Source organism: Papilio machaon, chromosome W (genome assembly GCF_912999745.1).
Source record: "Papilio machaon chromosome W, ilPapMach1.1, whole genome shotgun sequence".
Classification (NCBI taxonomy): Eukaryota; Metazoa; Arthropoda; class Insecta; order Lepidoptera; family Papilionidae; genus Papilio; species Papilio machaon.
Genome location: NC_060015.1, coordinates 4,760,034 through 4,787,210, shown reverse-complemented (window position 1 = coordinate 4,787,210; position 27,177 = coordinate 4,760,034). Strand labels below are relative to the sequence as shown.

Here is a 27,177-nt window from a genome sequence, read left to right as displayed (position 1 = left end):
CCATGTATCTAATTAAACAAAGTATATCTTTTATTTCTGAACCTATTACTTTTATAGTCAACTTGATGCTAGAAACAGGAACATTTCCCAGTTGTCTCAAAACTGCGCTCATCAAACCCATATACAAAAAGGGATCGAAACAAGACTTGAACAACTATAGACCTATAGCACTTTTACCAGGCTTCTCAAAAATATTTGAGAAGGTGATATGTAATCAGCTAATGAACTTTCTCGCAATAAATAACATTTTAAATACTAATCAATACGGATTTCAAAAGGGTAAAAATACATCAGGAGCTATATTTAAAATTATGAATGACATTTGGAAAAACATGAACGATAAAAACTCAAGCGTAGCATTATTCTTGGATATGTCTAAGGCATTTGATTGCGTAATTCATAAAATATTACTGATGAAACTAGAAAATTTGGGAATTCGCGGAATCGCCCTTAAACTGTTTCAGACTTATTTAGAGGATCGCTATCAAGCAACTATTTTAACAACTTACAATAAAACTACAAAAAGCATTGAAACTGTTCAATCTAAGCTTAAAAAAGTAAATCTCGGTGTACCACAAGGTAGCATATTAGGTCCTGCTCTCTTTTTGATCTATGTCAATGATCTGTTTAACGTCACCAAACATCTGTGTGTAATGTTCGCAGATGATGCTACTGTCTTTTTCTCAGGTAAAAATTTAAATAAAGTAGATTTTGAAAATGAAATTAATAAATCCTTAAAATTAATGATAACGTCTCTCAAGTCTATTAATCTTTCGGTAAATTTATCTAAAACTAAAATACTACATTTAAGAAATTATAAAACTTCTCCACTTAACTTAAACATAACATGTGATAATATTAAAGTAGAAGAAGTAGACAACGTAAATTTTCTTGGCATAAAAATTGACCCACATTTAAGTTGGAAACTACATGTAGACAAAATTAATAAGAAAATATCTAGCTACTGTTATGTACTCTCGTTACTATCGAGATCAACACAAGTATGTGTAACAAAGAATGCGTATTTTGGTTACGTGTATCCTTTGCTTTTATACGGCATAGTTTTTTGGGGCAATGCAACTAATATTCAAGAAACATTTGTACTTCAAAAGCAATGTATTCGCATAATATATAGTATGGAAAATCGAGAAAGCCTAAGAAGTATATTTAAAGAAAAAAGAATTTTAACGCTGACTTGCATTTATATTTTGGAGTTATGTCTGTTCACAAAAAGTAATCATCATTATTTTCAACCTAAATCTGCTGAGAGCCGTAACTTACGTCCTTTTCACCAACATGAACTTAAATTACCTAACATAAAAAGTCAAATATATTACAAAAGTGCATATGTCACTGCTATAAGAGTTTTTAACCATTTGCCAATTAAGATAAAATCTATGAACGGTAAAGTTTTTAAAATAAATCTAAAAACTGGTTGTTAGATCAAGCCTTCTACTCGATGCACGATTTTTTTAACTATAAAAAAACTAAATAGTGGCAATAGATACGGACTTGACCGACCCGCAAGCAAATTCTTGTTAACATTGCAATTCACTTATCAAAAAAAAAGGCGACTGTGTTTTACACTTATTAACTATATTATTATTATTGTTGATAGACGTTCCCAAGTTCTTGCTCTTGTTGTATTTGTTCTGTTTTTGTTTCTTTACTTCATTCTATTACACGAAAATATACCTCATCATTATCATCATATTGCACGCCCGAAGGGGTATCTAACTGTGTTGTAGCTGTTTATAAATGTTTGTAACTTTATAACAATGTAATACAGTTTGCAATAAATGAATTATTATTATTATTATTATACTAAACTTACTAACTAAATTACTTATACTATAACTTGTTTTTTTTTTATATATTCATACCTGTTTTATACCTGTTTAATTACAGCATTTTCAAGAAATTATTTTTCATAATAATCGTATTTATTTATCAGTAACAACGGTGATTTAATCTACCATTTCTTTGATTTTTTTTAAATTATGGCAATACTTTCGTTGTCACTGGCCTAACTGTCTCCATCTATCTCAAACTAAGTAACAATTACTAATTTGCCCTGCTTTCCATACATTAATTTTTGTTCATACTTTTGTATTGAAGTTTCACCCCCTGGTTGGTGAGCTGAAAATTGATGCAATGAATGTTGAAAGTGTGATAAAAGAAGGTCGAACCCAAAATGATGCCAATAATTTATTGGTAATTGATCCTGTGAAGAAAAAGCGGATTAAACCAAGAATATACAAGAACCCTGAAAAGTCTTCTACTCCAAAAAAAAGAAATGTTAAGACAAGAAAAAATAGGAGAAAACAACACAAATGCAGGGAATGCAAGAAGATATTCAAAAATCTTAATGCTTTCAATATTCATTATAGATTTAAACATGTAAGCGGAAATTAAGAATGTGCTCATTGTTCTAAAAAGTACAAAACACAAACATTCTTCGATAGGCATATTAAGTTGCATTGCAACATATGTTATGTACTACAGAAAAATGAACGTCAACTTTTAGAACATATAGCTCACTGCGCCCGAGTCGCGCTGGGCGCAAATCGAGAAAGAAATGTTAGCTATCGTTTATGGCTGTACAAAATTTCACCAATACATTTATGGTCACAGACTAGTCACAGTTGAGAGTGATCATAAACCGCTTGAATCTATCTTTAAAAAGCCGCTCAACGAAACTCCCGTTAGGTTGCAAAGGATGCTATTGAGATTACTGTTACGTATTTGGAGTAATGAAACGATTGCTTGCTTAGCGCAGACTCTTTATTCAAAATGTTGTCACATTGACGGCGGGCGTAGCCGCCAGTTCAGAAACATGCGCTGTGCAAACGCATACACAACATCCCTCCCCCTTTAGATGTGACCTTATAAATAATTAAAAATCAAAATAAAGAATAAACAATAAACAAATAAACAACAACAAATTAACAAGAAAATAACAATACAATTACACAATACTGACATGCAGAGCTTATGACACATATAACAAATTTAATTTCTAAGCTAGCCTAAACAATCATCCTCTTCGGACTGCGCAGGGCGCCTAACACCCCTAGCTACTGTGACATTAGGATGGTTGATAAGCGGTGTGTGCGGCGGCGAGCACGCCTCCTCACCTTCCCCCTCAGGCTGTTCTCCATCACTAATGCCCTGTGCGACTCCTGGCTGTCCGGAGGATGTTGGCGATGTTGGGATACTCACTACTATTTCATCATCGTCATCGTCAACATCCCGCGAGTTTACATTAGTAGCAGTAACGTCGGCTTTGCATAACCACAATTGATTTTTGTGTTTTTAGTGGTAACTAAAGTAGCATTATCCTGTATAACATATAACACTTTTCCCAGTCGCCGTAACACCGTACCTTTATGCTAGGTGAATTTATTATTACCACTAAACTTTTTATAAAATACCTGTTCACCTGGGGAAAAGGAAATTTTATTTTTCCCACCATGGGCTACGATCTGTGCCTGCTGCCTATCATGCACAACATCGGCAAGGGCGCCGAACGAGGACGACGGCTCTTTGGAATTAATTAAATCCAACCGCGACCTGAGTTTACATCCGTATACAAGTTCAGCCGGGGAGAAACCTGTGGTGGAATGAATCGAGTTCCGATAATCGAACAAGAACTTTAGGAGACGTAACTTACATTCCTTCGCTGTACGACTAGACATGATGCTGCTTCTAATACCCTTTTTTACAACCTTTACCGAACTTTCTGCCTGGCCGTTGCTAGCCGGATGGTACGCCGGTGTAGTAAGATGACTGATCCCATTGCCTGCGCAAAACCTTGAAAATTCTTGCGAGGCAAAGGAGGGCCCGTTGTCGCTCACTATCGTTTTCGGTAACCCATAACGCGCAATGTACTCGTACAACCGCTCAACTACTGCACACGACGTTGTGTTCGCATTCATGTCGTATACCTCGACCCATTTGGTGTACGAGTCTACGACGACCAAATACGTAAGACCGTTCAAGGGTCCTAAAAAGTCGATGTGCACTCTGTAAAATGGCTGAGGAGGGAACCTCCACGGCACCAGCTTCGCCCGCGGCGGTGACGGCCTCAGCCGGGTGCACACCTCGCACGACCCGATAAAGTTTTCAATCGCTTCATCGACGCCCGGGAACCAAAATCTCGACCTCGCATCGGCCTTGGTTTTTACTACACCTAAATGGGACGTATGTAATTCGTCCATTACTCTTTTACGTAGTGAGCTTGGAATAATAACCTTGTGCCCTCTCATTAAGCAGCCGTTTTCTACCGATAACTGATTTCGACACAAAAAATACGGCTTCAACTTTAAATCGACTACTTTGTTCGGCCAGCCGTTTAAAACATGATTCATGACACGGGACAAAATAACATCTTTAGCTGTTTCGTGACGTAATTCGCTGACGGTCATAGGCAACGTTCCGTCCACGACGAAACAGACGTATGCGGCCCTATCGCACAGCGCCGCGGCGGCGTCTGCGCACGACGCGCGCCCCGCCTCTGTGGTTCTCGCGCCGCGCTCCCCCGCCCCCGGCAGACTCGCGCGCGACAGATAATTTGCGGTATTATCGGCGCTGCGAACATATTCTATTACATAGTTATATGCGCTTAAAAACATTGCATAACGTTGCAGCCTATTTGCCGACACTTCCGGGATACCCTTATGCGGACCAAAGATAGTAATTAGCGGTTTGTGGTCGGTTCGTAAGACAAAAGGATCCGCTCGACCATACAAGTATTGGTGAAACCGACGCACTCCGAATATGATCACCGTCGCCTCTTTTTTAGCCGACTTCAAAAAGAAGGAGGTTATCAATTCGACTGTATTTTTTTTTTTTTTTTATGTGTGTTACCGCGAAACTCGGCCCCTGGTGGTCCGATTTTGATAAAAATTATTTTAATCGAAAGGAAGTGCTTGCAGGTGGGTCCCATTTTTTTGTTTTTTTTTTTTAAATAACTAGAAGACTAGTAGATTTTGAATATAGCTTCAAAATTTGTTGCGGAAATTAGGGACATTTTTGCTTTCAGCGCTTACGTAGGCTAAACTATAGGACCTACATAAAAATGATATATGGCGAATTGTAGCTCTTTAAATGTGCTAAATAAAAGTCCGCGATAGCATATATCTATCTTTTATAGTTTTCTCACAATAACCATTTTTTTCTTTAGAAACATTAATTAAATTCATGCCCTATTTCCGACGCTATTATTCAAGTTCAGTATTAACCCTTATGTAAATAAATATGTTCATTATCAAGAGAATTTAATGTAGATTATATTTGCAATTGAAACTATATCATTCTGTCTAATAGTTTAGGAGATATCGTAAGAATAAAATTACGCGGAAACGAAAAATGCTACATCGCGTTACAATGAATAGCACAAATTTGCTTTCTGGGCTTACGTAGGTCAAACTATATGACCTACATTAAAATGATGTATCGAGTAATTATAGATCCTTAAATTTGCTAAATAAAAGTCTCAGGTGGCATATATCTATCATCTATGGATGTCTCACAAAAACCATGTTATTATGAACAAACTTCGATTAAATTGCACACGAAAAACAGCGTCGTAAGCTTACGGCGCTATTATATTATATTCGATATGAATCCTTATCCAAATAAATATGTTTGATGGCTAGAGTATTAAATGCAGATTACATTAGCCTTTAAACTATGTAATTCTGATCAATAGTTTGGAAGATATTAAATTATTAAAAACTACGCGCATTCGAAAAATGCTACTGCGGCGCGCGGCTGGACAAAATTAAAGGCACGCTACGATGTATTAGTTCGTTAATTTTCAATTTGTATACCGATTTTGATAATTATTTCATTGTTTAAAGGATAAGTGGTTAGCTGGTGTATTCTAAATTAGTTTTTGAATTGAAGTACACACATATTAAATAGGAAAGTCCTTTTCTTTATTTGTCTTATTTATGTTCTTATACGTATTAAGGAAATTTGTAATTAAACTTCAAATTCACTAAAAATTGAGAAATAAAACAAACATTTTAAGAAAAAAAAAATAGCCGACTTCAAAACAAAAAAAACTATCTCAAACAAAATGCGCTCAAAAGTAACTTAAAAAAAACAATTTCAAACAAAATGCACTCAAAAGTAACGTAAAAAAACAATTTCAAACAAAATGCACTCAAAAGTAACGTAAAAAAACAATTTCAAACAAAATTCACTCAAAAGTAACATAAAAAAACAATTTCAAACAAAATGCATTCAAAAGTACCATAAAAAACAATCTCAAACAAAATACACTGAAAAGAAACAAAATAATGTCATGAAAACTTCTTTCTTTCTTTCTTCTCTCTTTCAAAAACCCTCTAAACTCTAAAGAAAGTTCTCTTCTTTCTTGTAACATGTCTATATTGTATAATTATTGTTATTTTGGAGTCGGTTTCGGCCTAAGTAGGGACATAAACGTAAGTATGTCTAATACATCTCAAATATAAAATGTCACCTATTTACTTCGGCCGACACCGACTGCGAAATAACAATAATTATACAATATAGACATGTTACAAGAAAGAAGAGAACTTTCTTTAGAGTTTAGAGGGTTTTTGAAAGAGAGAAGAAAGAAAGAAAGAAGTTTTCATGACATTATTTTGTTTCTTTTCAGTGTATTTTGTTTGAGATTGTTTTTTATGGTACTTTTGAATGCATTTTGTTTGAAATTGTTTTTTTATGTTACTTTTGAGTGAATTTTGTTTGAAATTGTTTTTTTACGTTACTTTTGAGTGCATTTTGTTTGAAATTGTTTTTTTACGTTACTTTTGAGTGCATTTTGTTTGAAATTGTTTTTTTTAAGTTACTTTTGAGCGCATTTTGTTTGAGATAGTTTTTTTGTATTTGTGAATACCTATGTTCAGCGGGCGTTAGCGTGCGCGACGCAAAAGAGACAGCGGGGTTAGGCAGTAAAAAACAAAAACGAAACGAAAGCGACTGTCGTTCGATTGTGATTGGTTGAGAGACTGACGTCTGACGTCACGCGTTAAAACCGTAGGCAGTAACACGCACGAAAGACGAAAGACGAAGCGTCGTCTATCGTCTATCGTTTTTCGACCAATTCCTTTGAAATTCTTAGGCAGTTACACGAAATGACATTTCCAATCGTTTTAAAAGCGACACGATCGTTCGTTTTTGAGACGATCGACAAAGGTGTCTCGTTTTGCCGCGAAGTCAACCGAATCAACTTTAGTTAAATATCTTAAACTATTATTAAATATTAAATAAAACTTCTAAGGTGAGAAATCAATTTGGTATTATGTTATAAATGATTTGTTAGTTGAATAAAGTAAACAATTTATGATTTGGCATATTATAGATATGTCTCGCATGTGGAACGCCTTGATGTTAGAAGCTGCAGATGCCGAAGCTAAAAAGATGTCTCGGCAGCGTATGCTTCTACAAAGATTAAAGAATCGCGAACGGTTACTCCAAAAAATTCCGGAGTGGCAGTTTAGAGCTCATTACAGGCTGAATAAGGAAGAGTTCCACTCGTTGTGTGACGAGCTCAGGCACAATACCAGTTTAAAAGGTTCGAAAACAACTTCACTGGAACTTAAGGTAAATTGATTTCTTATGATATATGTTTTTTTTAATATATGTGTGTTAAAAGGTGATTATGTATTTAATATGATTAATGTTAACTTTAGTCACTTTGAGTCTTATACTGACACAATTATTATATTTTAGGTGCTGACAGCATTGAACTTTTATGCCATGGGTTCATATCAGAAAGGTGTTGCTAATGAGGTACATATGAATCAAAAAAGTGTAAGTCGGTGTATCAGAGAGGTGACAAAAGCTCTGAATGAGATTTCAAATAAATGGATACAATTCCCACAAACAAGCACACAAAGAACTAAAATTAAGCAAGGGTAGGGGTTACTATATATAACTTCCGTCATTTTATTTTTATTACCTTGAGCACATACAACTACTTACAAATATTATTTTACAGATTTTATACTAAGTTTAATTTTCCTGGTGTAATTGGTGCCATTGATTGCACCCATGTGGCCATAGTTCGTCCAGCTGCAGATGTACTTTGTTTTTATAACAGAAAAGGCTTTCATTCTCTTAATGTCCAAATGGTATGAACCTTTTTATGTTTATTATAATAATTATAAGATAATTAAAGATTAATCTCAATTAAATATTTTAGGTATGTGACAGTGATCTCAGAATCACTAATGTTAATGCCAAGTTTGGTGGTGCAAGTCACAACAGTCATATCTGGGCAAGTAGCAGACTGCAAAGCCATATGGAGGCTCTGCAACTATCTGGCAAGTCAGTTTGGTTGTTGGGTAATTGCATTTTTAGTAGAAAAATATTCAACAGGTGATGTTCTATGTTAAATATTATTTGTAACTTTAATATTACTTATAACATTTTAGGTGACAGTGGTTACCCTCAAAGGATCTACCTTATGACACCTATTCTGAATGCAGAACCAGGATCTAGAGGAGAGAAATACACTAGAGTGCATGTCAAGGCCCGAAACTGCATAGAAAGGGCATTTGGTTAAATATAGATTTTGATATTTGTTAGGACAGTGTATCCTTTATTATCAGCATAACATGCTCATAGATTCAAGAGGAACTCCTACAGATGATGCAGAAGTACTTTTGTCCACTGCTCTTACACAACCAACTGTTGTTGAAAACGGGCCGGATGTGATTGTGGGGCGGGCTGTTAGGAATAGACTAATTATTGGCAGTTTTTAGTTTGGTTGAAGAAGCCCACACAATAATGTCTAAAAGTGTATTTTTAAGAAGAAATATGATGAAGATGAATGTTTTACAAATTAAAAATAAACTTTATTTATATACAATTATTTTTTATTTCAATATTCACTTAAACATTAATTACACAAGTTACAACCAAAACCAATGTAAATGTTACATGTTTTTGCATTTGAGACTGCATCTCAAAGCATAAGCATTACATTAATAAGCCAGTGAGTGAGGGTCCTGGATGCCATTTCCCTCTCCTTTGAACTGATGATGGGGCAGCTATACTCTTGAAGAGGAGGCAACATATATATCATTTTGTTCATCATCTGAAATATCATGATAAAGTTAGTAAATATTAATGTTTAAACTGTATATAATAAGATAAAACTAAACATTAAATTGTATCAATTGATTTTAGTTAATTTATTTTACCCAAATGATTAAACAGAAACATGGGCAAATAAATTGAGGTAGGTACTAAATAAATATTTTTCTATTAATACAGTTACCAACTGAAGAATAGATTTGCATATCTGTTTTCTAAATGAAATAACAGGATTGTAATAAATTACTGTCAGTGATCTGCTCCAAAATTTGTATTTGGATAGATGGTTCCTCAACTGGAGGCTCCTCATTTGACTGTTCCTCTACTGGTAGTCCTAAAATATAAAGTTTGGGTGATGAAATGTGATATTCGTAGCTAGGAAAATGGCAACTACAAAACTATTGTTATTAAATACATGATTCAATAGCAAGGGCACTTGCAAAGAATAAGTAAAATAAAAAAGGATGTGTCTGCCAGCATAACAAACATGCTTCAGAATGAATGTCTTGTTTTATGTTTACAATCATTATTACATTAGAACCAACCTTGATCCATTGCTCCATAGACTTGTCAGGATCACTACCTGCCTTACCCAGCAACATCTTTAATAGTTGGCAAAGTTCCTGGCGCCTCACTCTTCCCTGCGGGGTGTTTACCATTTTAAATACGTTATTGACGTACCTTTCCATAAATTCCACCATTATGGCGATTTGCTCATTGCTTGCGTTTTAAGAATTCATTTTACAAAACGTAAATTGAAACACAAACACTTCACTAAACTTTTGTATTTTTACCGCGAGAATATTTGACCTTTATACGTCAAATTCAAATGACACAATGTTGATCGTCAAGTATAGACAATAATTTATTTTTTTTGACGATTCACCTTCGTCTGCACGAAAGCGACTGTCGTCTGTTACTGCCTAGCCTTACACGGAAAAACGAGAGACGCTATCGCTTAGACGAAACGATCGATCGTTTCGTTTTTAGTTTTTTACTGCCTAACCCCGCAGGTCTCTCGACGCCGTCGTCCCCCACTTGCGACAATATTGCCCCGAGGCCGGTGGGGGACGCGTCGACCGTTAAGATAAGTTTGGCCTTTTGGTTAAAATGAGCCAAAACCGAATCCGACGCTAGACATTTCTTTATAGCTAAGAAGGCATCCGAGTGAATCTTCGTCCACTTCCATTTAGTATTCTTTTTCAGTAGCTCGTACAATGGACTTAACATCATTGATGCACCGGGTACAAAATTCCTATAGTAATTAGCCAGCCCTAAAAATGATTGTAACTGACTAACATTACTTGGTCTAGGTGCATCTATTATTGCTTTAATTTTTTCCGGTGATTTTTTAAGACCGTTCTTATTTATCACGTAGCCTAAATAATTAATTTCGTCTTTAAAAAATTCGCACTTTTCTTTTTGTAATGTTAGCCCCGCTTCCTCGAGCCTCTGCAATACGCTACTAAGTCGCGTCAAGTGTTCCTCCCTATTACTACCTGTAATTAAGATATCATCGAGGAGACACAACACCCCGTCTAAACCCGCCAACACGGTTTCCATGGCGCGCTGGAATATCGCCGGGGCCGAGGACAAACCGAATACGAGTCGCGTATACTGATACAGCCCCCGGTGCGTGTTTATGCACGTCAACTTCTGCGACTCCTCATCGAGACACAGCTGATTATATGCGCTTGACAAGTCTAGTTTTGTAAACTGTTCGCCGCCGTGTAGCTTCGAAAACAACTCATGCACCGTCGGTAGGGGAAATTGCTCGACTACTAACTGTTTGTTGATACTAACCGAGTAGTCGGCGCATATTCTCACGGAGCCATTCCTTTTTAAAACTGGCACTATAGGGGATGCATACTCGGAATAGTCGACCGGTTTTAGGACACCTAGATCGACTAACCTATTTAGCTCATCGGTAACTTTTTCCCTTAGAGCGAATGCAATAGGTCGCGCCTTAAAGAAAATTGGCTTCGAATTTTCTTTCAAAAATAATGTTATTTTATATTTCTTGAAAGAACCTAAAGTGTCCGCGAACGTTTTGGAAAAACGAGCCTGAAGCTGTTCTATTGAAAGCGATGAATCACAATATTTCACCGGCGCTAGTTCTAAATTAAATTTTGAGATAAAATCCCTGCCGAGAAGTGCCGGGCCACCACCACGTACTACATATACGTCTATAGCGCGGTTAACCCCACCGAATAACATTTTTGAATCGCGCATAACACCTAAACAATGTATTCTTTCGCCTGTGTACCCCATTAACTTTTTATTTGACGGAGATAAAGACACGTTATGAAAATGCCGTCTCCATGTAATATCGGAGATGACCGTTACAGCGGACCCGCTGTCAATTTCAAATTTTAAAGTTACCCCGTTTAACCTAACGCACTCCACCATAGGTTCACCCCTAAAAGAACGGATATGATACAACTCACCATCGTCATCGTTCTCGTCCGTTCCCCTCGTCACGGCTGACGTCACCAGGTTCACCTTCTTGCACATACGTCGGAGGTGCCCTGTTTGTTTACACTTTTTGCACGTATAATTAACAAAACGACACTCTGACAACCTGTGGTTAAAATATCCACACACGGAACATTGTACTTTTTCCGACCTATTCTCACTCACGCTTAGTTCACTTTTGTTCGGCTGTCCTGTTTTACACAATACTTCTGTAGGCGCGGCGACGACGACGCTGGTCGCAGCGGCTGCGCAGGCGGCTCCCGCTCGCGCGCATCGTATGTTCTCGGCCAGCTCCACCACTCTAGCCAGGGTCAGGCCACTCAGATCCTTGCCAAAGATTTCTTCTTTCTCGAGCCCCGGCAGCATCCCCATGATGAAGCGGTCTCGGAGAACTTCTTCTAAGTTGCTGAAGCCACAATTAGCCGTGAGACCCCTTAGACGAGCCGCCCATTGTATAAACGACTCCGCGGGTTGCTGAACTGCAGCGTAAAAATTGTACCGCTCGCCGAAGCCGACGCGTTTCGGAGTGAAATATGCATCTAGGAGTCCTAGAATATCTTCGTAGGGCACCTCGTTGAGTTCTTTGGGTAGTGCTAGGTCTGCTGCTAACTTGTATGTCCCCTCGGAGAGCGCACTAAGCAGTATAGCTCGTCGTTTAACTCCCGTCGCATCGGTTAAATGGTTCACGTCGTTCGCGATAAACCACTGCGTTATGCGATTTTTATACGTCTTCCACATTTGCTCACTATGATCAAAGCACGATAAAACACCAAAATGTGTTACTAACATTTTGGTTTTTTTTTTTTTTTCAAAAGTGGGTATTTCGCTCACTCGTCGCCACTGTTACGTATTTGGAGTAATGAAACGATTGCTTGCTTAGCGCAGACTCTTTATTCAAAATGTTGTCACATTGACGGCGGGCGTAGCCGCCAGTTCAGAAACATGCGCTGTGCAAACGCATACACAACAATTACAAAAATACGTATTAAAAATTTGTTACGTGCCGGGACTTTTAATGTTCATAGCGGACACGCTGTCGCGTGCACCGAACGAGTCTGCGTCGAGCGATGATGATATGCACACCAAGATAGACATACATGTTAACTTATTGTACGAAAACTGTAACGTTAGCGGGGACAAATTGCAACAGATTAAATTAGAAACGGACAAAGATATTGCTTTGAAACAAGTGAGGGAATATAATCACGTTGGTTGGCCTCACACAAAAAACTTAGTTAACAGTAAATGCAAACAGTTTTGGTTAGTTAAGGATGAGCTACATACTATAAAAAAATAGCCGACTTCAAAACAAAAAAAAACTATCTCAAACAAAATGCGCTTAAAAGTAACTTAAAAAAAACAATTTCAAACAAAATGCACTCAAAAGTAACGTAAAAAAACAATTTCAAACAAAATTCACTCAAAAGTAACATAAAAAAACAATTTCAAAAAAAATGCATTCAAAAGTACCATAAAAAACAATCTCAAACAAAATACACTAAAAAGAAACAAAATAATGTCATGAAAACTTCTTTCTTTCTTTCTTCTCTCTTTCAAAAACCCTCTAAACTCTAAAGAAAGTTCTCTTCTTTCTTGTAACATGTCTATATTGTATAATTATTGTTATTTCGCAGTCGGTGTCGGCCGAAGTAAATAGGTGACATTTTATATTTGAGATGTATTAGACATACTTACGTTTATGTCTCTACTTAGGCCGAAACCGACTCCAAAATAACAATAATTATACAATATAGACATGTTACAAGAAAAAAGAGAACTTTCTTTAGAGTTTAGAGGGTTTTTGAAAGAGAGAAGAAAGAAAGAAAGAAGTTTTCATGACATTATTTTGTTTCTTTTTAGTGTATTTTGTTTGAGATTGTTTTTTATGGTACTTTTGAATGCATTTTTTTTGAAATTGTTTTTTTATGTTACTTTTGAGTGAATTTTGTTTGAAATTGTTTTTTTACGTTACTTTTGAGTGCATTTTGTTTGAAATTGTTTTTTTTAGGTTACTTTTAAGCGCATTTTGTTTGAGATAGTTTTTTTTACAAATTTCCTTAATACGTATAAGGACATAAATAAGACAAATAAAGAAAAGGACTTTCCTATTTAATATGTGTGTACTTCAATTCAAAAACTAATTTAGAATACACCAGATAACCACTTATCCTTTAAACAATGAAATAATTATCAAAATCGGTATACAAATTGAAAATTAACGAACTAATACATCGTAGCGTGCCTTTAATTTTGTCCAGCCGCGCGCCGCAGTAGCATTTTTCGAATGCGCGTAGTTTTTAATAATTTAATATCTTCCAAACTATTGATCAGAATTACATAGTTTAAAGGCTAATGTAATCTGCATTTAATACTCTAGCCATCAAACATATTTATTTGGATAAGGATTCATATCGAATATAATATAATAGCGCCGTAAGCTTACGACGCTGTTTTTCGTGTGCAATTTAATCGAAGTTTGTTCATAATAACATGGTTTTTGTGAGACATCCATAGATGATAGATATATGCCACCTAAGACTTTTATTTAGCAAATTTAAGGATCTATAATTACTCGATACATCATTTTAATGTAGGTCGTATAGTTTGACCTACGTAAGCCCAGAAAGCAAATTTGTGCTATTCATTGTAACGCGATGTAGCATTTTTCGTTTCCGCGTAATTTTATTCTTACGATATCTCCTAAACTATTAGACAGAATGATATAGTTTCAATTGCAAATATAATCTACATTAAATTCTCTTGATAATGAACATATTTATTTACATAAGGGTTAATACTGAACTTGAATAATAGCGTCGGAAATAGGGCATGAATTTAATTAATGTTTCTAAAGAAAAAAATGGTTATTGTGAGAAAACTATAAAAGATAGATATATGCTATCGCGGACTTTTATTTAGCACATTTAAAGAGCTACAATTCGCCATACATCATTTTTATGTAGGTCCTATAGTTTAGCCTACGTAAGCGCTGAAAGCAAAAATGTCCCTAATTTCCGCAACAAATTTTGAAGCTATATTCAAAATCTACTAGTCTTCTAGTTATTTTAAAAAAAAAACAAAAAAATGGGACCCACCTGCAAGCACTTCCTTTCGATTAAAATAATTTTTATCAAAATCGGACCACCAGGGGCCGAGTTTCGCGGTAACACACATAAAAAAAAAAAAAAATACAGTCGAATTGATAACCTCCTTCTTTTTGAAGTCGGCTAAAAAGGGATCGTGTTCAGGGGTGATCGTATTGTAATACCGGAGAGTTTAAGAAAAGAGATGTTAGATCGCATACATGAGGGACATCTGGGCATAGAAAAGTGTAAAATGCGAGCTAGAGATGTAATGTGGTGGCCGGGCATGTCAACACAGATCGAACGTGCGGTCGCGGGCTGCGAGACGTGTTCGGAGCGCGCACCCGCACAGCCCCGCGAGCCCCTCGTCCCACACAAGGTGCCCGAAACACCGTGGCAGGTGGTCGCCACTGATATATTTCACATGGGTAATAAAAACTACTTGTTAGTAGTAGACTACTATTCAAAATTCGTCGAGGTCGTAACGCTCCATGATTTAAATAGTAACACGGTGATATGTCAATTAAAAAGCATTTTCGCTCGGCACGGCATACCAAAGAAGTTTATCTCTGACAACGCTAAACAATTTACCTCTAATGAATTTGTAAATTTTCAAACTGAATGGGAATTTGAACATGTGACTAGCTCACCGTATTACGCACGCTCGAACGGCCTTGCGGAACGTAATGTCCAAACTGTCAAGAATCTATTGCAAAAAGCTTTAAATGATAAAAAAGACCCATATTTAGCATTACTTAATTTTAGAAACACGCCAATTACAGGGGAAAAGTTTTCACCTGCGCAACTTTTAATGGATCGTAGGTTAAATACCAGGTTACCGATAGTACAAAAACTCTTACATCCATCAATCCCCAAACAATCACAAGTGGTGAAAATGAGAACACAAAAAATTCAAAAAGCAAAAGAATATTATGATCAACACACTAAACGACTTAGGTCATTGCAGCCGGGGGAACAGGTACGGATTCGCGAAGCGCCTAGTACCGGCGGCAGGGTTCGCTGGGTGCACGCTCGCGTGCTCAATCAAGCGGCTGAGCCGCGCTCATATTGAGTAAGCACGCCGGATGGTGGACACTACCGCCGTAACAGACAACACATAAGGACATACACAAGCGGACAAAAACATACATTTAATGATTACAACGCGTATTCGTTACCTGTAACATCTAACAATAACAATAATAACATACAACCATTCCCGTTAGATAACGAAAATGATGACTCAGTTTCACAACAAAATCTATCACAAAATACATCAGATAGTAACTATGTAACTCGATCGGGAAGGCAGATTCGTCCACCTAAGCGTTTTCCATAATTTTTATTGTGTTATCAGTAATCATAACTGTTTGTACATTTTTATTACTTTCTATTTGTTTTTTTTTGTCTTGTGCAAAAAAAAATACAAAAATTAAAAAAAAAAAAATTAGTAAAAAAAAAATGAAATACAATATATTATATATTAGGTCCTTACATATGAAATTGGCGTTTTGTATGGGAGGAACAAAAAGTCGAATATTTTTTAATATAATATATTTAATTAATCAAAGTATGAACCATTATTTTCTATGCACTTTTGCCATCTCATAGGTAGTTCATTGATCCCTTTACTAAAAAAACCAGTCGGACGGGAATCAATAAAATCTTTGAAGGCGATTTGGACTGCCCCATCGGAGTTGAATTTTTTCCCTTGCAAGAAGTTATCCAAATTTCGAAAAAAATGGTAATCTGTTGGAGCAAAGTCCGGGGAGTACGGAGGATGTCTTAGACTTTCCAATTGAAGCTCTTCTAATTTAGTAGCCGTCTGTTGCGCAGTGTGTGGTCTAGCGTTGTCGTGAAGCAGCAGTGGCGTGGAGCGATTGACCAGCCTAGGTTGTTTAGCCGCTAGCTTTTCCATCATGGTTTGCAATTGCTGACAATAGACATCAGCCGTAATAGTCTGGTGAGATTTGAGAAAACTGTAATGAACAATACCGGCACTAGTCCACCAAACGCTTACAAGTAACTTTTTTGGGGTTAATTTTCGCTTGGGGCAGGATTTGGCTGGCTCTTCCGGCGACTGGTACCGAAGCTCCTGGGGGCGGCCGGGGGCCTTAGCCGTCTCCTGCCGAACCTTGGCGGCCCAGGCTCGCGGTGTCGTCGCCTGTACACAGGCGTCGTGCGATCCATGGCGCTGTATGGTGCGCCCATCTGGGCAGACACTCTGACCGCCCGGACTCGGGCCCTGCTGCGCAAGCCGCAAAGGGTCATGGCGGTTAGAGTGACCCGTGGATATCGCACAGTGTCGTGCGACGCGGCCTGTGTGCTGGCGGGGACGCCGCCATGGGACCTCGTCGCAGAGGTGCTCTCCGGCGCCTACTGGCGGAGGGCGGAAGCCCGATCCCGGGGAGAGCCTCCTCCCGCGGTCGAGGAGGGTGCGTGGCGGCGGGCGGCGGAGGCGCAGCTCATTGCTGTCTGGCGGGAGCGGCTGCTCACGGCGTCTGCAGGCCAACGCACGATTGAGGCGATCCGGCCCGTCCTCGAGCTCTGGATGGGTCGGAAGCACGGGGCTCTCACGTTCCGTCTGGTGCAGGTACTCTCGGGGCACGGTTGTTTCGGGGCGTATCTGTGCCGGATTGCGCGGCGAGAGCCCAATGCGAGGTGCCACGAGTGTGGCCATGCTGAGGACACGGCCCAGCACACGCTGGAGTTCTGTGGGCACTGGTCGGACCAGCGCGCCGCACTCGCGGCAGAAATAGGGAGGGACCTCTCGCTGCCCGCTGTCGTCAACGCGATGGTGGGTAGTGAGAGTTCCTGGAACGCTGTCGCCTCCTTTTGCGAGGAGGTGATGGCGCTGAAGGAGGCGGCAGAACGACGGCGAGAGGAGGACGCAGCCGCGGACCCTCTTCGCCGACGTCGCGATGGACGCAGGCGGCAGGCGCACACCCGCCGTCTACCTCCTTAGCGGAGAGCTCCGGGCGATGGACGGCCCATTGCCCCATCGTCCGCCGCATACCTTTTAGGTGCTAGGCGCTCCCGGCGTTATGGGTGCGCCTTACGACGCGCGTTGTGGGGGGTACTCCCTGCCCCCGTGAGGATGTGAGTCTGCGGTAGCGGACGGTCGCCGGCTGGGTCGCGGAAGATTGCGCGAGTGTTCCCGTGTCCCAGCCGCAAGGCGACGTGGAGGGCCCGAGGGGTTTTAGTGGGTATGGCCGAACGTCTTTAGGCGAGTCCCACACTCCCTGCGCCATTGCACTTCCCGGCGCAGGGGTGCGTAACTGCATTTCCCCTCTTAAAAAAAAAAAAAAAAAAAAAAAAAAAAAAAAAAAAAAAAAAAAAAAAGGATTTGGCTGGCTGGCCAGGATCCAACCATTGCGCTGAGCGCTTCCGATTATCGTAAAGAACCCATTTTTCATCACAGGTAATGATTCGGTTTAAAATACCTTCATTATTGTGCCGGTTTAGTAATGTAACGCAACAGTCGACGCGCGTTTGCCGGTTTGCTTCAGTCAATTCGTGAGGTACACACCTTTCAAGCTTTTTAATCTTCCCAATTTGCTTCAAGTGAATTAAAACAGTTTTATCACTAACATCGCAGCCTGCAGCTAACTCGGACGTGGTTTGCGATGGATCCGCTTCCACAATAGCCTTCAACTCTTCATTATCAACTTGAGTCTCAGGCCGTCCACGGGGCTTGTTCTGCAGATCGAAATTTCCAGAACGAAAACGCTGGAACCAAAAACGAACTGTGTTTTCTTTTGCAACACGACCGCCATACACATCATTCACCCTTCGAGTCGTTTCCGCAGCACTAGTGCCACGGCGGAACTCGTACTCGTAAATAATGCGATATTTTAAGTTTTCCATTTTGTAAAATGAGTGACGCAAACAGAAAAAAACAGAAGAAAAAAAACAAATGAATGACGGTCATAGAACCACAAATACATGAGTCTATAGCTGTACAAATTTGAATTTGGAATTCCTTACCAAAGAGGAGAAATTCGTGATTAAAGTGGCCAGTACGAAAAACGCCAATTTCATATGTAAGGACCTAATATATGAATATATGTAATAAGGAAGTCAATAAGGTTTGTTATAATATATTCTGTTGATTAAGTAAGTGTTTAATGGATTGATGTGATAAACAGTGTAAACTAATTTTGTTTGTTTTCATTCTAAATTCACTGTGTATAAAGAAAGGGCATGTGGCATATAAATAATGAGAGTTGTAAAGACGGTAGATTAATAAAGTCAGTCGTTAATATGCATTCATAAGATGTTGTTTAATTTTACTAGTCTCCCAATACTACAACTACCATTTCAGCACTTCCCTTTAGTGACGATTTTAGGTAATGAAATTTTTGTATGTCGGTAATATCCGTCGAATTATGCACCAGTGATAAATATGTGTCCCTATATTCTAGCCAGTGCTCGTATAAACCGTCGAAGGTAGGTAAAGTGATGACAGGTAATTTAATTGACGACTGATTTTGAGAACACATTTTAGGCATTCAGCGACCTCCCTACCGACACCAAGAAGGGATTCAGCTTTTGAAAGTGTGCTGTAGTAACAGTCCTCGAATTGCTGACGCTGATTTAACTGCTCGTCGATATCACACTCAGAGACAGTCTCCTCGAGCTTTGATTGTATTGAATTGAATTCTGAAAATAGAATGCCTGCCCCATCCATGCGCAATTTTAATTCTATCCTGGACTCCTGACCCAGCGGTTTTACTAAACTATGTAGATGATTCACAAACTTCGTTAACCTGCCCTTGAGAATACCTCTTTTCCTGATGAGGTCGCGAATGACCTGCTCAGCTTTCTCATCTGTAGTATTTTTATATGGAGACTTGTCCCTATCCATTAAAGGCATAATGGTGACTTGTGAAAATGGGAACAACCACAAAAGTACTCAACGGGCGGTGACGGGAATGTGCTCCTGGATCAATCCAAATCCTCGTAAAATTGCAAATCCACGATCCAAATCCGGCTCGAAGGACCAGTTTATGTAGCGGCGTGTGTGTAGCTACATAAGGTTTGGAAAAAACTAAAAGTGTTGAGGCGTTTGAGGATTTGGAACTTTGAAATCAAACCAACGTATAGTCTTCCGTATTTGAAATGTATTCTGGTTTTTGATACAATGATCTAGGATAGCGGGGTGGGGGTAATTAGCCAATAGGCGACAAGTACGTATATTGGTTTCGCACTTTGATTGGATCTTTGTGTAAGACCGTCTTATGACGCCTGATGCTGTCTTGATGTCCGCCACTCTGGAGATGCCATCTTCACCAGGAATTGTCTTCACCACGCGACCAAGTGGCCATTTCAACGGCGGAAGAGCCACGTCTTTGACAAGGACAAGCGTATCAGGCTTCAATTCTGCCGTATTTTCCCTCCACTTAGCTCTGATTTGTAGCTCCGAGATATACTCTCTAGCCCAGCGCATCCAAAACTGCTGCCGCAGCTGTTCCACTCTCTGGTAGCGGCTCTACCGGTGTACAGGTAAGTGTTGCAGGTCATTTTCACACACCGGTGCCGTGAGAGGTCGGCCAATAAAGAAATGGCCAGGGCTGAGGGGATAGCCATCAGAGGGATCCGAAGACAGAGGTACCAGCGGACGTGAGTTTAGCACTGCTTCTATCTGTGTGAGTACGGTAGCGAATTCTTCGAACGTCAGATGAGCATTGCCGAGCACTCGCCGCAGGTGGTACTTACATGATTTGATCCCCGCTTCCCACAAGCCACCAAAATACGGGGAATAAGGAGGGATAAACGAGAATTTAATATTTTGACTATTTGCGTAATCTACAACGTCTTTACTACAAGATGATAAAAACTGAGCAAACTCATTGTTTAAACCTACAAAATTTCGTCCATTGTCTGAGAAAATTTGACATGGTTTTCCACGTCGAGAAGTAAATCGTTTGAGAGCGAGGAGGTATGCATCTGTGGAAAGGTCGCTGACAAGCTCTAAGTGAATAGCGCGAGTAGTAAAACAAATAAAAAGACAGTGTAATGTAGGTAGCTTGAGAACAACTGTATGTAAAGTACCTTATTGGATGCGATAATTTTGTACGCCAGTTGGCAATAAACATCTTGGACTGCGCACTCGTGTTTCATTGTAAATATTACAGTGGCGACGAGGATAAAACGAAAGACGTGCGGGTGTGATATTTGTGCGTTGTGCAGTCGTTTAGGGTGTTGCACGGTGTTTACACTTGTTTACGTTCGAGATGTCGGTGGGACTAATCGGCGCTTTTGAAATGCGGAGTGCTGCGTGGGCGTCTTACGTGGACCGGCTCGAGATGTACTTCGTTGCCAACGGAATCAAGCCGGAGGTTCAGCTGCCGACATTGATCGCAGTTATGGGAGAGGAAGCCTATGAACTCTTAGTAAATTTGGCCAGCCCCAGGAAACCTTCTGAGCTCAAGTTCAAGGAGGCGGTGGATTTAATGCAACAACACTTGGAACCGACGCCTTCCGTGCTGGCCGAACGATATAAGTTCAGGCAGCGCAGACAGACCACCGAGGAAAATGTATCGGAATACGTGGCGGAACTCAAGAAATTATCGCGGTACTGTGTGTTTGGAAGCAACCTCAACGAGAATCTGCGCGATCAATTTGTGTGTGGCCTCCGCAGTGATGTCATACGGCAGCGCCTATTCGCCGAAGACGACTCTTTGACCTATACGAAAGCAGTTAAAATAGCAAGCACGTTGGAAGCGGCAGAGCGGGATTCGGCGGCAGTTGAGAAGCCTCTGGACGGTGGCAGTCAAGCAATACAAGCAGTGAATGCGATAAGTCATGGCGGTGAGCGTGGTGTTCTTCCTAGGGTATTAAGAGGCAAGGGAGCGCGGGACGGCGCACCTGGTTTGCGTGGCGGACAGAGCGGACAGAGCGGGTCAGTAGGTGCGGAGAGGTGGCGTGGCGGTGCGGCCGCAGGCGAGAGGGACGTAGGCCGGTATGCAGTTTGTACAGGCTGCGGGTCGTCGGATCACCGGTATGCAGTATGTCGGTTCCGTAATTATATGTGCAGCTGGTGCAGGCGGAAGGGTCATTTACGGCGCGCGTGTCCCGAGCGCGGCGGACGTGGCTCCGGCGGACGGCGGGCCGGCGACCGTGCCGAGCTGAATTACGCGGGAGCAGAAGATCTCGGCGAGGAGAGCCTGGAGGAGAACTTCCACCACCTCTGCCTCAACGATTACAGACCGGTGAGTCTTCCCGTCGTAGTTGACGCGGTCACTATTAATATGGAAGTGGATACTGGCTCGGCCGTATCGTGTATAAGTGCTGACACATACAACCTATACTTCAAGCATCATCGTATACAAAGCAGTGCATTAATTTTAAATTTTTATGACGGCTCAAAAATAAAGCCGTTAGGTTTAATCAAACCAATGGTCCGAGATGGTGACCACAAAAAAAGGTTGGAATTATTTATTATCACTGGTGGTAATACATCATTACTCGGTCGACAGTGGCTCACCGAGTTAAATATAAGAGTTCCAATGTTGAGTGTTTGTCATAAGATAGACGTTAATAATGGGAAAATAACATGGTCTACTGAGTTAAATAAATTATGTTCTAGGTATAAGGAATTATTCAGTGGCGGACTCGGTCGCTTTACGGGTGGCCAGGCGACGCTGCGCGTGCGGGAGGGGGCAACGCCGGTGTTCCACCGTGCGCGGCCACTGCCGTACGCGCTGCGCGAGCGCGTCGACGCCGAGCTGGATCGCATGCTGCGCGACGGCGTCATCGAGCCCGTCGACTGCTCCGACTGGGCCTCTCCTCTAGTACCGGTAAATAAAGCGGACGGATCCTTGAGGGTTTGCGCTGACTACAAGGCAACGTTAAATCCGGTTTTGCAGATCGATCGCTACCCCTTGCCGCGGATCGAGGATTTAATGGTTAGGTTAAGCGGGGCTTGCTTCTTTTCCAAGATCGATTTGTCACAGGCTTACAATCAGATTGAACTAGACGACACAAAAAAATACACCGTTATCAATACGCACAGGGGGCTATATAGGTATAATAGGCTCGTTTACGGCTTGGCGTCCAGTCCGGGAATTTTTCAGCGTATAATGTGCAATCTGTTAAGGGGAATTCCAAATGTGGAGATATTTTTAGACGACGTGATCATAGGCGGTAAAACAATTAGCGAGCATTTGGAGGCATTACAAGAAGTCTTTAGCAGACTACATAATTCGGGTCTCAAGTTAAAATCTAGCAAATGTGTTTTCCTAGTTAACGAAATTCGATACTTGGGTTACGTAATCAGTAAAGACGGGATCAAAACGGACCCATCTAAAATCGAAGCTATTGCAAAACTACCTAGGCCAAGTAATGTTTCGGAACTTAGGTCATTTTTAGGAATTTTGAACTTTTATGGGAAATTTATAAAGAATATGAGTAGCAGGTTGGTTCCGTTATATGAGTTGTTAAAGAAAGATAAAGAGTGGTATTGGTCTGCGGAATGTGAAAATGCGTTTATTAAAATTAAAAAAATACTTAGTAGCGTGGACACCCTAGCCCATTATGATTCTAAGAAGCCATTAGTAGTAACGTGCGACGCGAGTGGGCGGGGCATCGGCGGCGTGCTGACGCAGATCGACGCCGGCAGCGGCGGCGAGCGCCCGGTAGCGTATGCGTCGCGGACGCTGACCGATGCCGAAAAGAACTATTCACAGATACATCGCGAAGCGTTGGCTATAATTTTTTGCGTAAATAAATTTCATCAATATTTATACGGCCGACATTTCACGTTGCGGACAGACCACAAGCCCTTGGTATCTATTTTCGGTCCGAACACGGGTATCCCTGCTATGGTAGCTAGTCGTATGCAGCGCTGGGCGATTATTCTGTCGGCTTACTCGTTCGACATTGAATATGTGCGAACTAATGAAAATAGCGCGGACGGTCTGTCGCGGTTGCCGATCGACTGTAAACAAAGCGAGCCGACACCGCCTGAGCAAACGTACTTACATTGTATTCAAGATTCTTTATGTTTAGACTATAATGAAATAAAAAACGAGACGATACGGGATCCAATACTGGCTAAAGTATTGCTATACATACGGGACGGTTGGCCTGCACATTGCGAGTTAACAAATATGAAACCGTACTGGAATAGGCGAAATGAGTTGTACGAGGAGTTAGGATGTGTTATGTGGGGACACCGGTTAGTGGTGCCCGAAAAATGTAAAAGTAAAATTTTAAAAATTATTCACGAACCCCACATGGGCATAGTAAAATCCAAGGCGCTCGCCCGCAGCTATGTATGGTGGGCGGGCATCGACGAAGCGGTGGAGCGCGCGTGCCGGGAGTGCGAGGCGTGCGCGGCGCAGGCGGACGCGCCGCCACGGCAGACACCGCGCATGTGGCCCTGGCCATCGCGCCCCTGGACCCGCCTCCATTTAGATTTCTTGGGCCCAATCGGGGGGAAAACATTTTTGGTGGTAGTGGACGCGATGTCGAAGTGGATCGAAGTTTTCCACATGACGGGGGTTTCGGCGAGCTATTTAATTGATCGTTTAAATGAATTATTCAGCCGGTTCGGTATACCGAAGCAGATCGTCACTGATAACGGTACGCAGTTCGCTTCGAAGGAGTTCGAATATTTTAACCAGTATTACGGCATACAACACATTTTCACTCCACCTTATCACCCATCGTCGAACGGGTTAGCCGAAAACGCGGTTAAAACGCTTAAGAGGATAATTAAAAAGGCGCTGCAAGAGAAGCGGGACATAAACAGGGCTCTGTGGTCATTTTTACTTTACTACCGTAACGTGGAACATTGTACGACTGGCGAGAGCCCGGCGATGCTTTTACTCGGCAGACCGATACGTACCCGCCTCGATGTAATTAGACCGGATCGGGAGGGCAAAGTGCGTTGCGCACAACAACGTCAGCAGGAGGCGGCCGGCGGGGCCAACCGGACATTCGACAAGTCTGATACGGTTTGGTACAGGCAGTACCTGAAAGGGGAGAAATGGATTCCGGGGCAGGTAGTAGAGGTTCTTGGAAGCAGTAACTTTAGGGTAAGAGGATCCGACGGTGGGGTGGTGCACAGACATATCGATCAGTTGCGTAGGAGACCGAGCGAGAGCAGGCAATCGCTCGCGTCTGCCCCGTCTGTGTTGGGTGAACAGCTAGACAGTGCGAACGCTCAAGGATCAGACCCCGAGGGCGCGGGGTCGGAGGAGGACGAGTCGGAGGGGCCGACGGGAGAGAGGGCGCCGCGCGTGGCCGAGCCGCCGGCGTCGCAGCCGCAGCCCGCTCCGGCTTCACCGGGCGGGTCAGGACATGTGTCCGCGGCTGCCGCACTTAGAGTTCGCCCTATTAGGCAGTGCCGATTAGTTAAGCCTAAGTAATTAAGACTGTTGTATTTTATTCTATTTAAGTTAAGACTCTTATTATGTTATGTTTTGTAATTCTTAGTTAATAGTTTCTTAGGGTTTAAGTATGTTGTCATATTGTTGTAAGATAGTTTTAAGATAGTTCTTAATTAGTGTAGAGGAGTGTAATGTAGGTAGCTTGAGAACAACTGTATGTAAAGTACCTTATTGGATGCGATAATTTTGTACGCCAGTTGGCAATAAACATCTTGGACTGCGCACTCGTGTTTCATTGTAAATATTACAGACAGATATAGGATTTTACTAACTTAGCACCCCTACCTTTACGATTTAAAACGTACACTGGTCCAGCGTAGTCTACACCTGTGCGAATAAAAGGAAAATCTGCCGTCAAGCGCTCCTTAGGCAGGTTGCCCATAAGTGGGCTTAGCGTTTTTCCCCTAGCCCGTGTGCAAGCGACGCACTGATGAGTCACCTTCCGCGCGAGATTCCTACCGGACAGCGGCCACCACTGCTCGCGTAAGCGGTACAGCAGCGCCTGCGGCCCGCAATGTAAAGCTTTATTGTGTTCATGAATAAATAACAAGCGAGTAAAATAGTGCTTAGAACAAAGAAGTATAGGGTGTTTCTTATTATAATTAAAATCTAAAGAATTTTTTATTCTGCCACCTACGCGAATTAGGTCCTTTTCATCTAAAAATAAATTTAGACTTGAAAGTCTGTTGCTAGACTTAACATTCCTTCCACTGTTTAGCAAATTGTACTCCAAAGAAAATGACTCCCTTTGTGATAACTTAGCTAGCATAATCACTGCACGACTCAACTCATCGACATTGATCGCACCCGTCAGCTGATCGGTTCTGTGGCGCGGCCGGCTGTTGTGCGTGAAGCGCAGTACATAAGCAGTCGCGTTAATCATACGATTGAAGTTAGAGAATCTGTTGAATGGAAAGAATGTTTCGTCTGTATTAATATTTTGATTTAAAAATGTATAATTTGTAGCGTTAGATTTTAGTTCAGGCAAATCAATAGGTAATAACTCAGCATTTGAATTTATATGTGTAGTTAAAATGAAACCGTTCGGAACCGTACCGCCGTGCGTAAACAACTTCTATAAATCCGTGCTCGTAATTTTATCTTAAAAAATAGTTATAGTTAAAGTAATAGTTATAGTTTTTCTGTGCGTTATAAGGAAGGTGTGACTTTAAAGTGTTTACTATAAACAAATGTTTTGTGTAGTTTTAAATGTTATTAAACTAGGCTGAACAATTATTGATATACCCGAAAAATACAAGAATTTTTTGAACTATTAAGATTTAAAACATAATAAGCATATGTTTTTTACGTAAACATAATGTAACAGTGATCATTAAGAATTATACGAATTATCCAATATTTGCTTATTGATGGCGTGGAGTTATTAAAAGGAGGTGCCTGCGATTACAATATGTGCAGTCTCTCTTGACGCATACTAAGTGATAGTTGTGTGCCAGCGTCTCGTCTAAGCAATAACAATTGATAAGGTATTGTAAGAGCTTATGGTTGAAGATCAGTCTCTTACGATCTTTTTTACTAAAAACATTTCTTTAACCTAATATGAGTACCAAGGTACAAAACATTAAGAAATGCGCTGGATGTGCGCGCGATATTTCCACTCCGGAGCAACTCAAATGTAATACCTGTTCCTTAAAGTATCATTTTGAGTGTGTAAGTACCACAGCTAAAAAATACAAAAGTGTTTCCTTAGACTACAAAAACTCCTGGGTTTGCCCAGCATGTCGTTCTAAGCCGCCGAAATGGTCCTATCTCCCTCACACGGACTGTCGGCTTCGATATTGATCAAGATAGCACCACATCTAATGTTACCATGCGACGTAATAAAAACGATATGGCCGCAAAATCAATTGATAGCCTAACGTTAGAGAATGTTAAGGCTATAATGCAAGAAACGATGGATGACCTCCTGGGCAATATGGAGATGAGGATGACCAAAATAATTGAAGAAAAATACAAAGAAATATTTAAAGAATTCAATGATATGAAGGAATCAATTACCCATATAAAAACTGAATATGATGATTTGAAAAAGGAAAACGAAAAGCTGAGAAGTACAGTAAAAGATTTAGGCAATCGACTAAGTATTTTCGAGCAGTACTCCCGAA

General features: G+C 40.7%; 2 protein-coding genes, 1 long non-coding RNA gene and 1 pseudogene across 5 annotated transcripts; 2 read left to right on the top strand and 2 right to left on the bottom strand.

The window, feature by feature from the left end:
- Positions 1 to 3,024: 3,024 nt before the first annotated feature.
- On the bottom strand, positions 3,025 to 12,399 carry LOC123722959 (annotated as a pseudogene).
- On the top strand, positions 7,131 to 8,847 carry LOC123723245 (putative nuclease HARBI1). 3 transcript variants are annotated; one of them, XM_045685821.1, is made up of 6 exons: positions 7,131 to 7,276; positions 7,358 to 7,599; positions 7,729 to 7,913; positions 7,997 to 8,129; positions 8,201 to 8,342; positions 8,433 to 8,847. In XM_045685821.1, the coding sequence occupies exons 2-6, from the start codon at positions 7,360 to 7,362 to the stop codon at positions 8,561 to 8,563; spliced, it is 831 nt and encodes a 276-aa protein (XP_045541777.1). In that variant the 5' UTR covers positions 7,131 to 7,276; positions 7,358 to 7,359; the 3' UTR covers positions 8,564 to 8,847. The 3 variants fall into 3 exon arrangements, with proteins under 3 accessions (XP_045541777.1, XP_045541778.1, XP_045541776.1); XM_045685822.1 differs by having other exon boundaries at positions 7,131 to 7,599; positions 8,201 to 8,321; XM_045685820.1 differs by having other exon boundaries at positions 7,131 to 7,599.
- Positions 8,851 to 9,953, bottom strand: LOC123723248. Its single transcript, XR_006756696.1, has 3 exons — positions 9,642 to 9,953; positions 9,344 to 9,430; positions 8,851 to 9,097 (listed from the first exon to the last, which is right to left on the bottom strand). It is a non-coding gene; the product is annotated as an uncharacterized LOC123723248 (long non-coding RNA).
- Positions 12,400 to 22,393: 9,994 nt separating the features above from the next.
- LOC123722958 (uncharacterized protein K02A2.6-like) lies at positions 22,394 to 25,030 on the top strand. The gene is made up of 2 exons (XM_045685509.1): positions 22,394 to 22,569; positions 22,756 to 25,030. Exons 1-2 carry the CDS (start codon positions 22,394 to 22,396, stop codon positions 25,028 to 25,030), a joined length of 2,451 nt encoding a protein of 816 aa, XP_045541465.1.
- Positions 25,031 to 27,177: the final 2,147 nt, after the last annotated feature.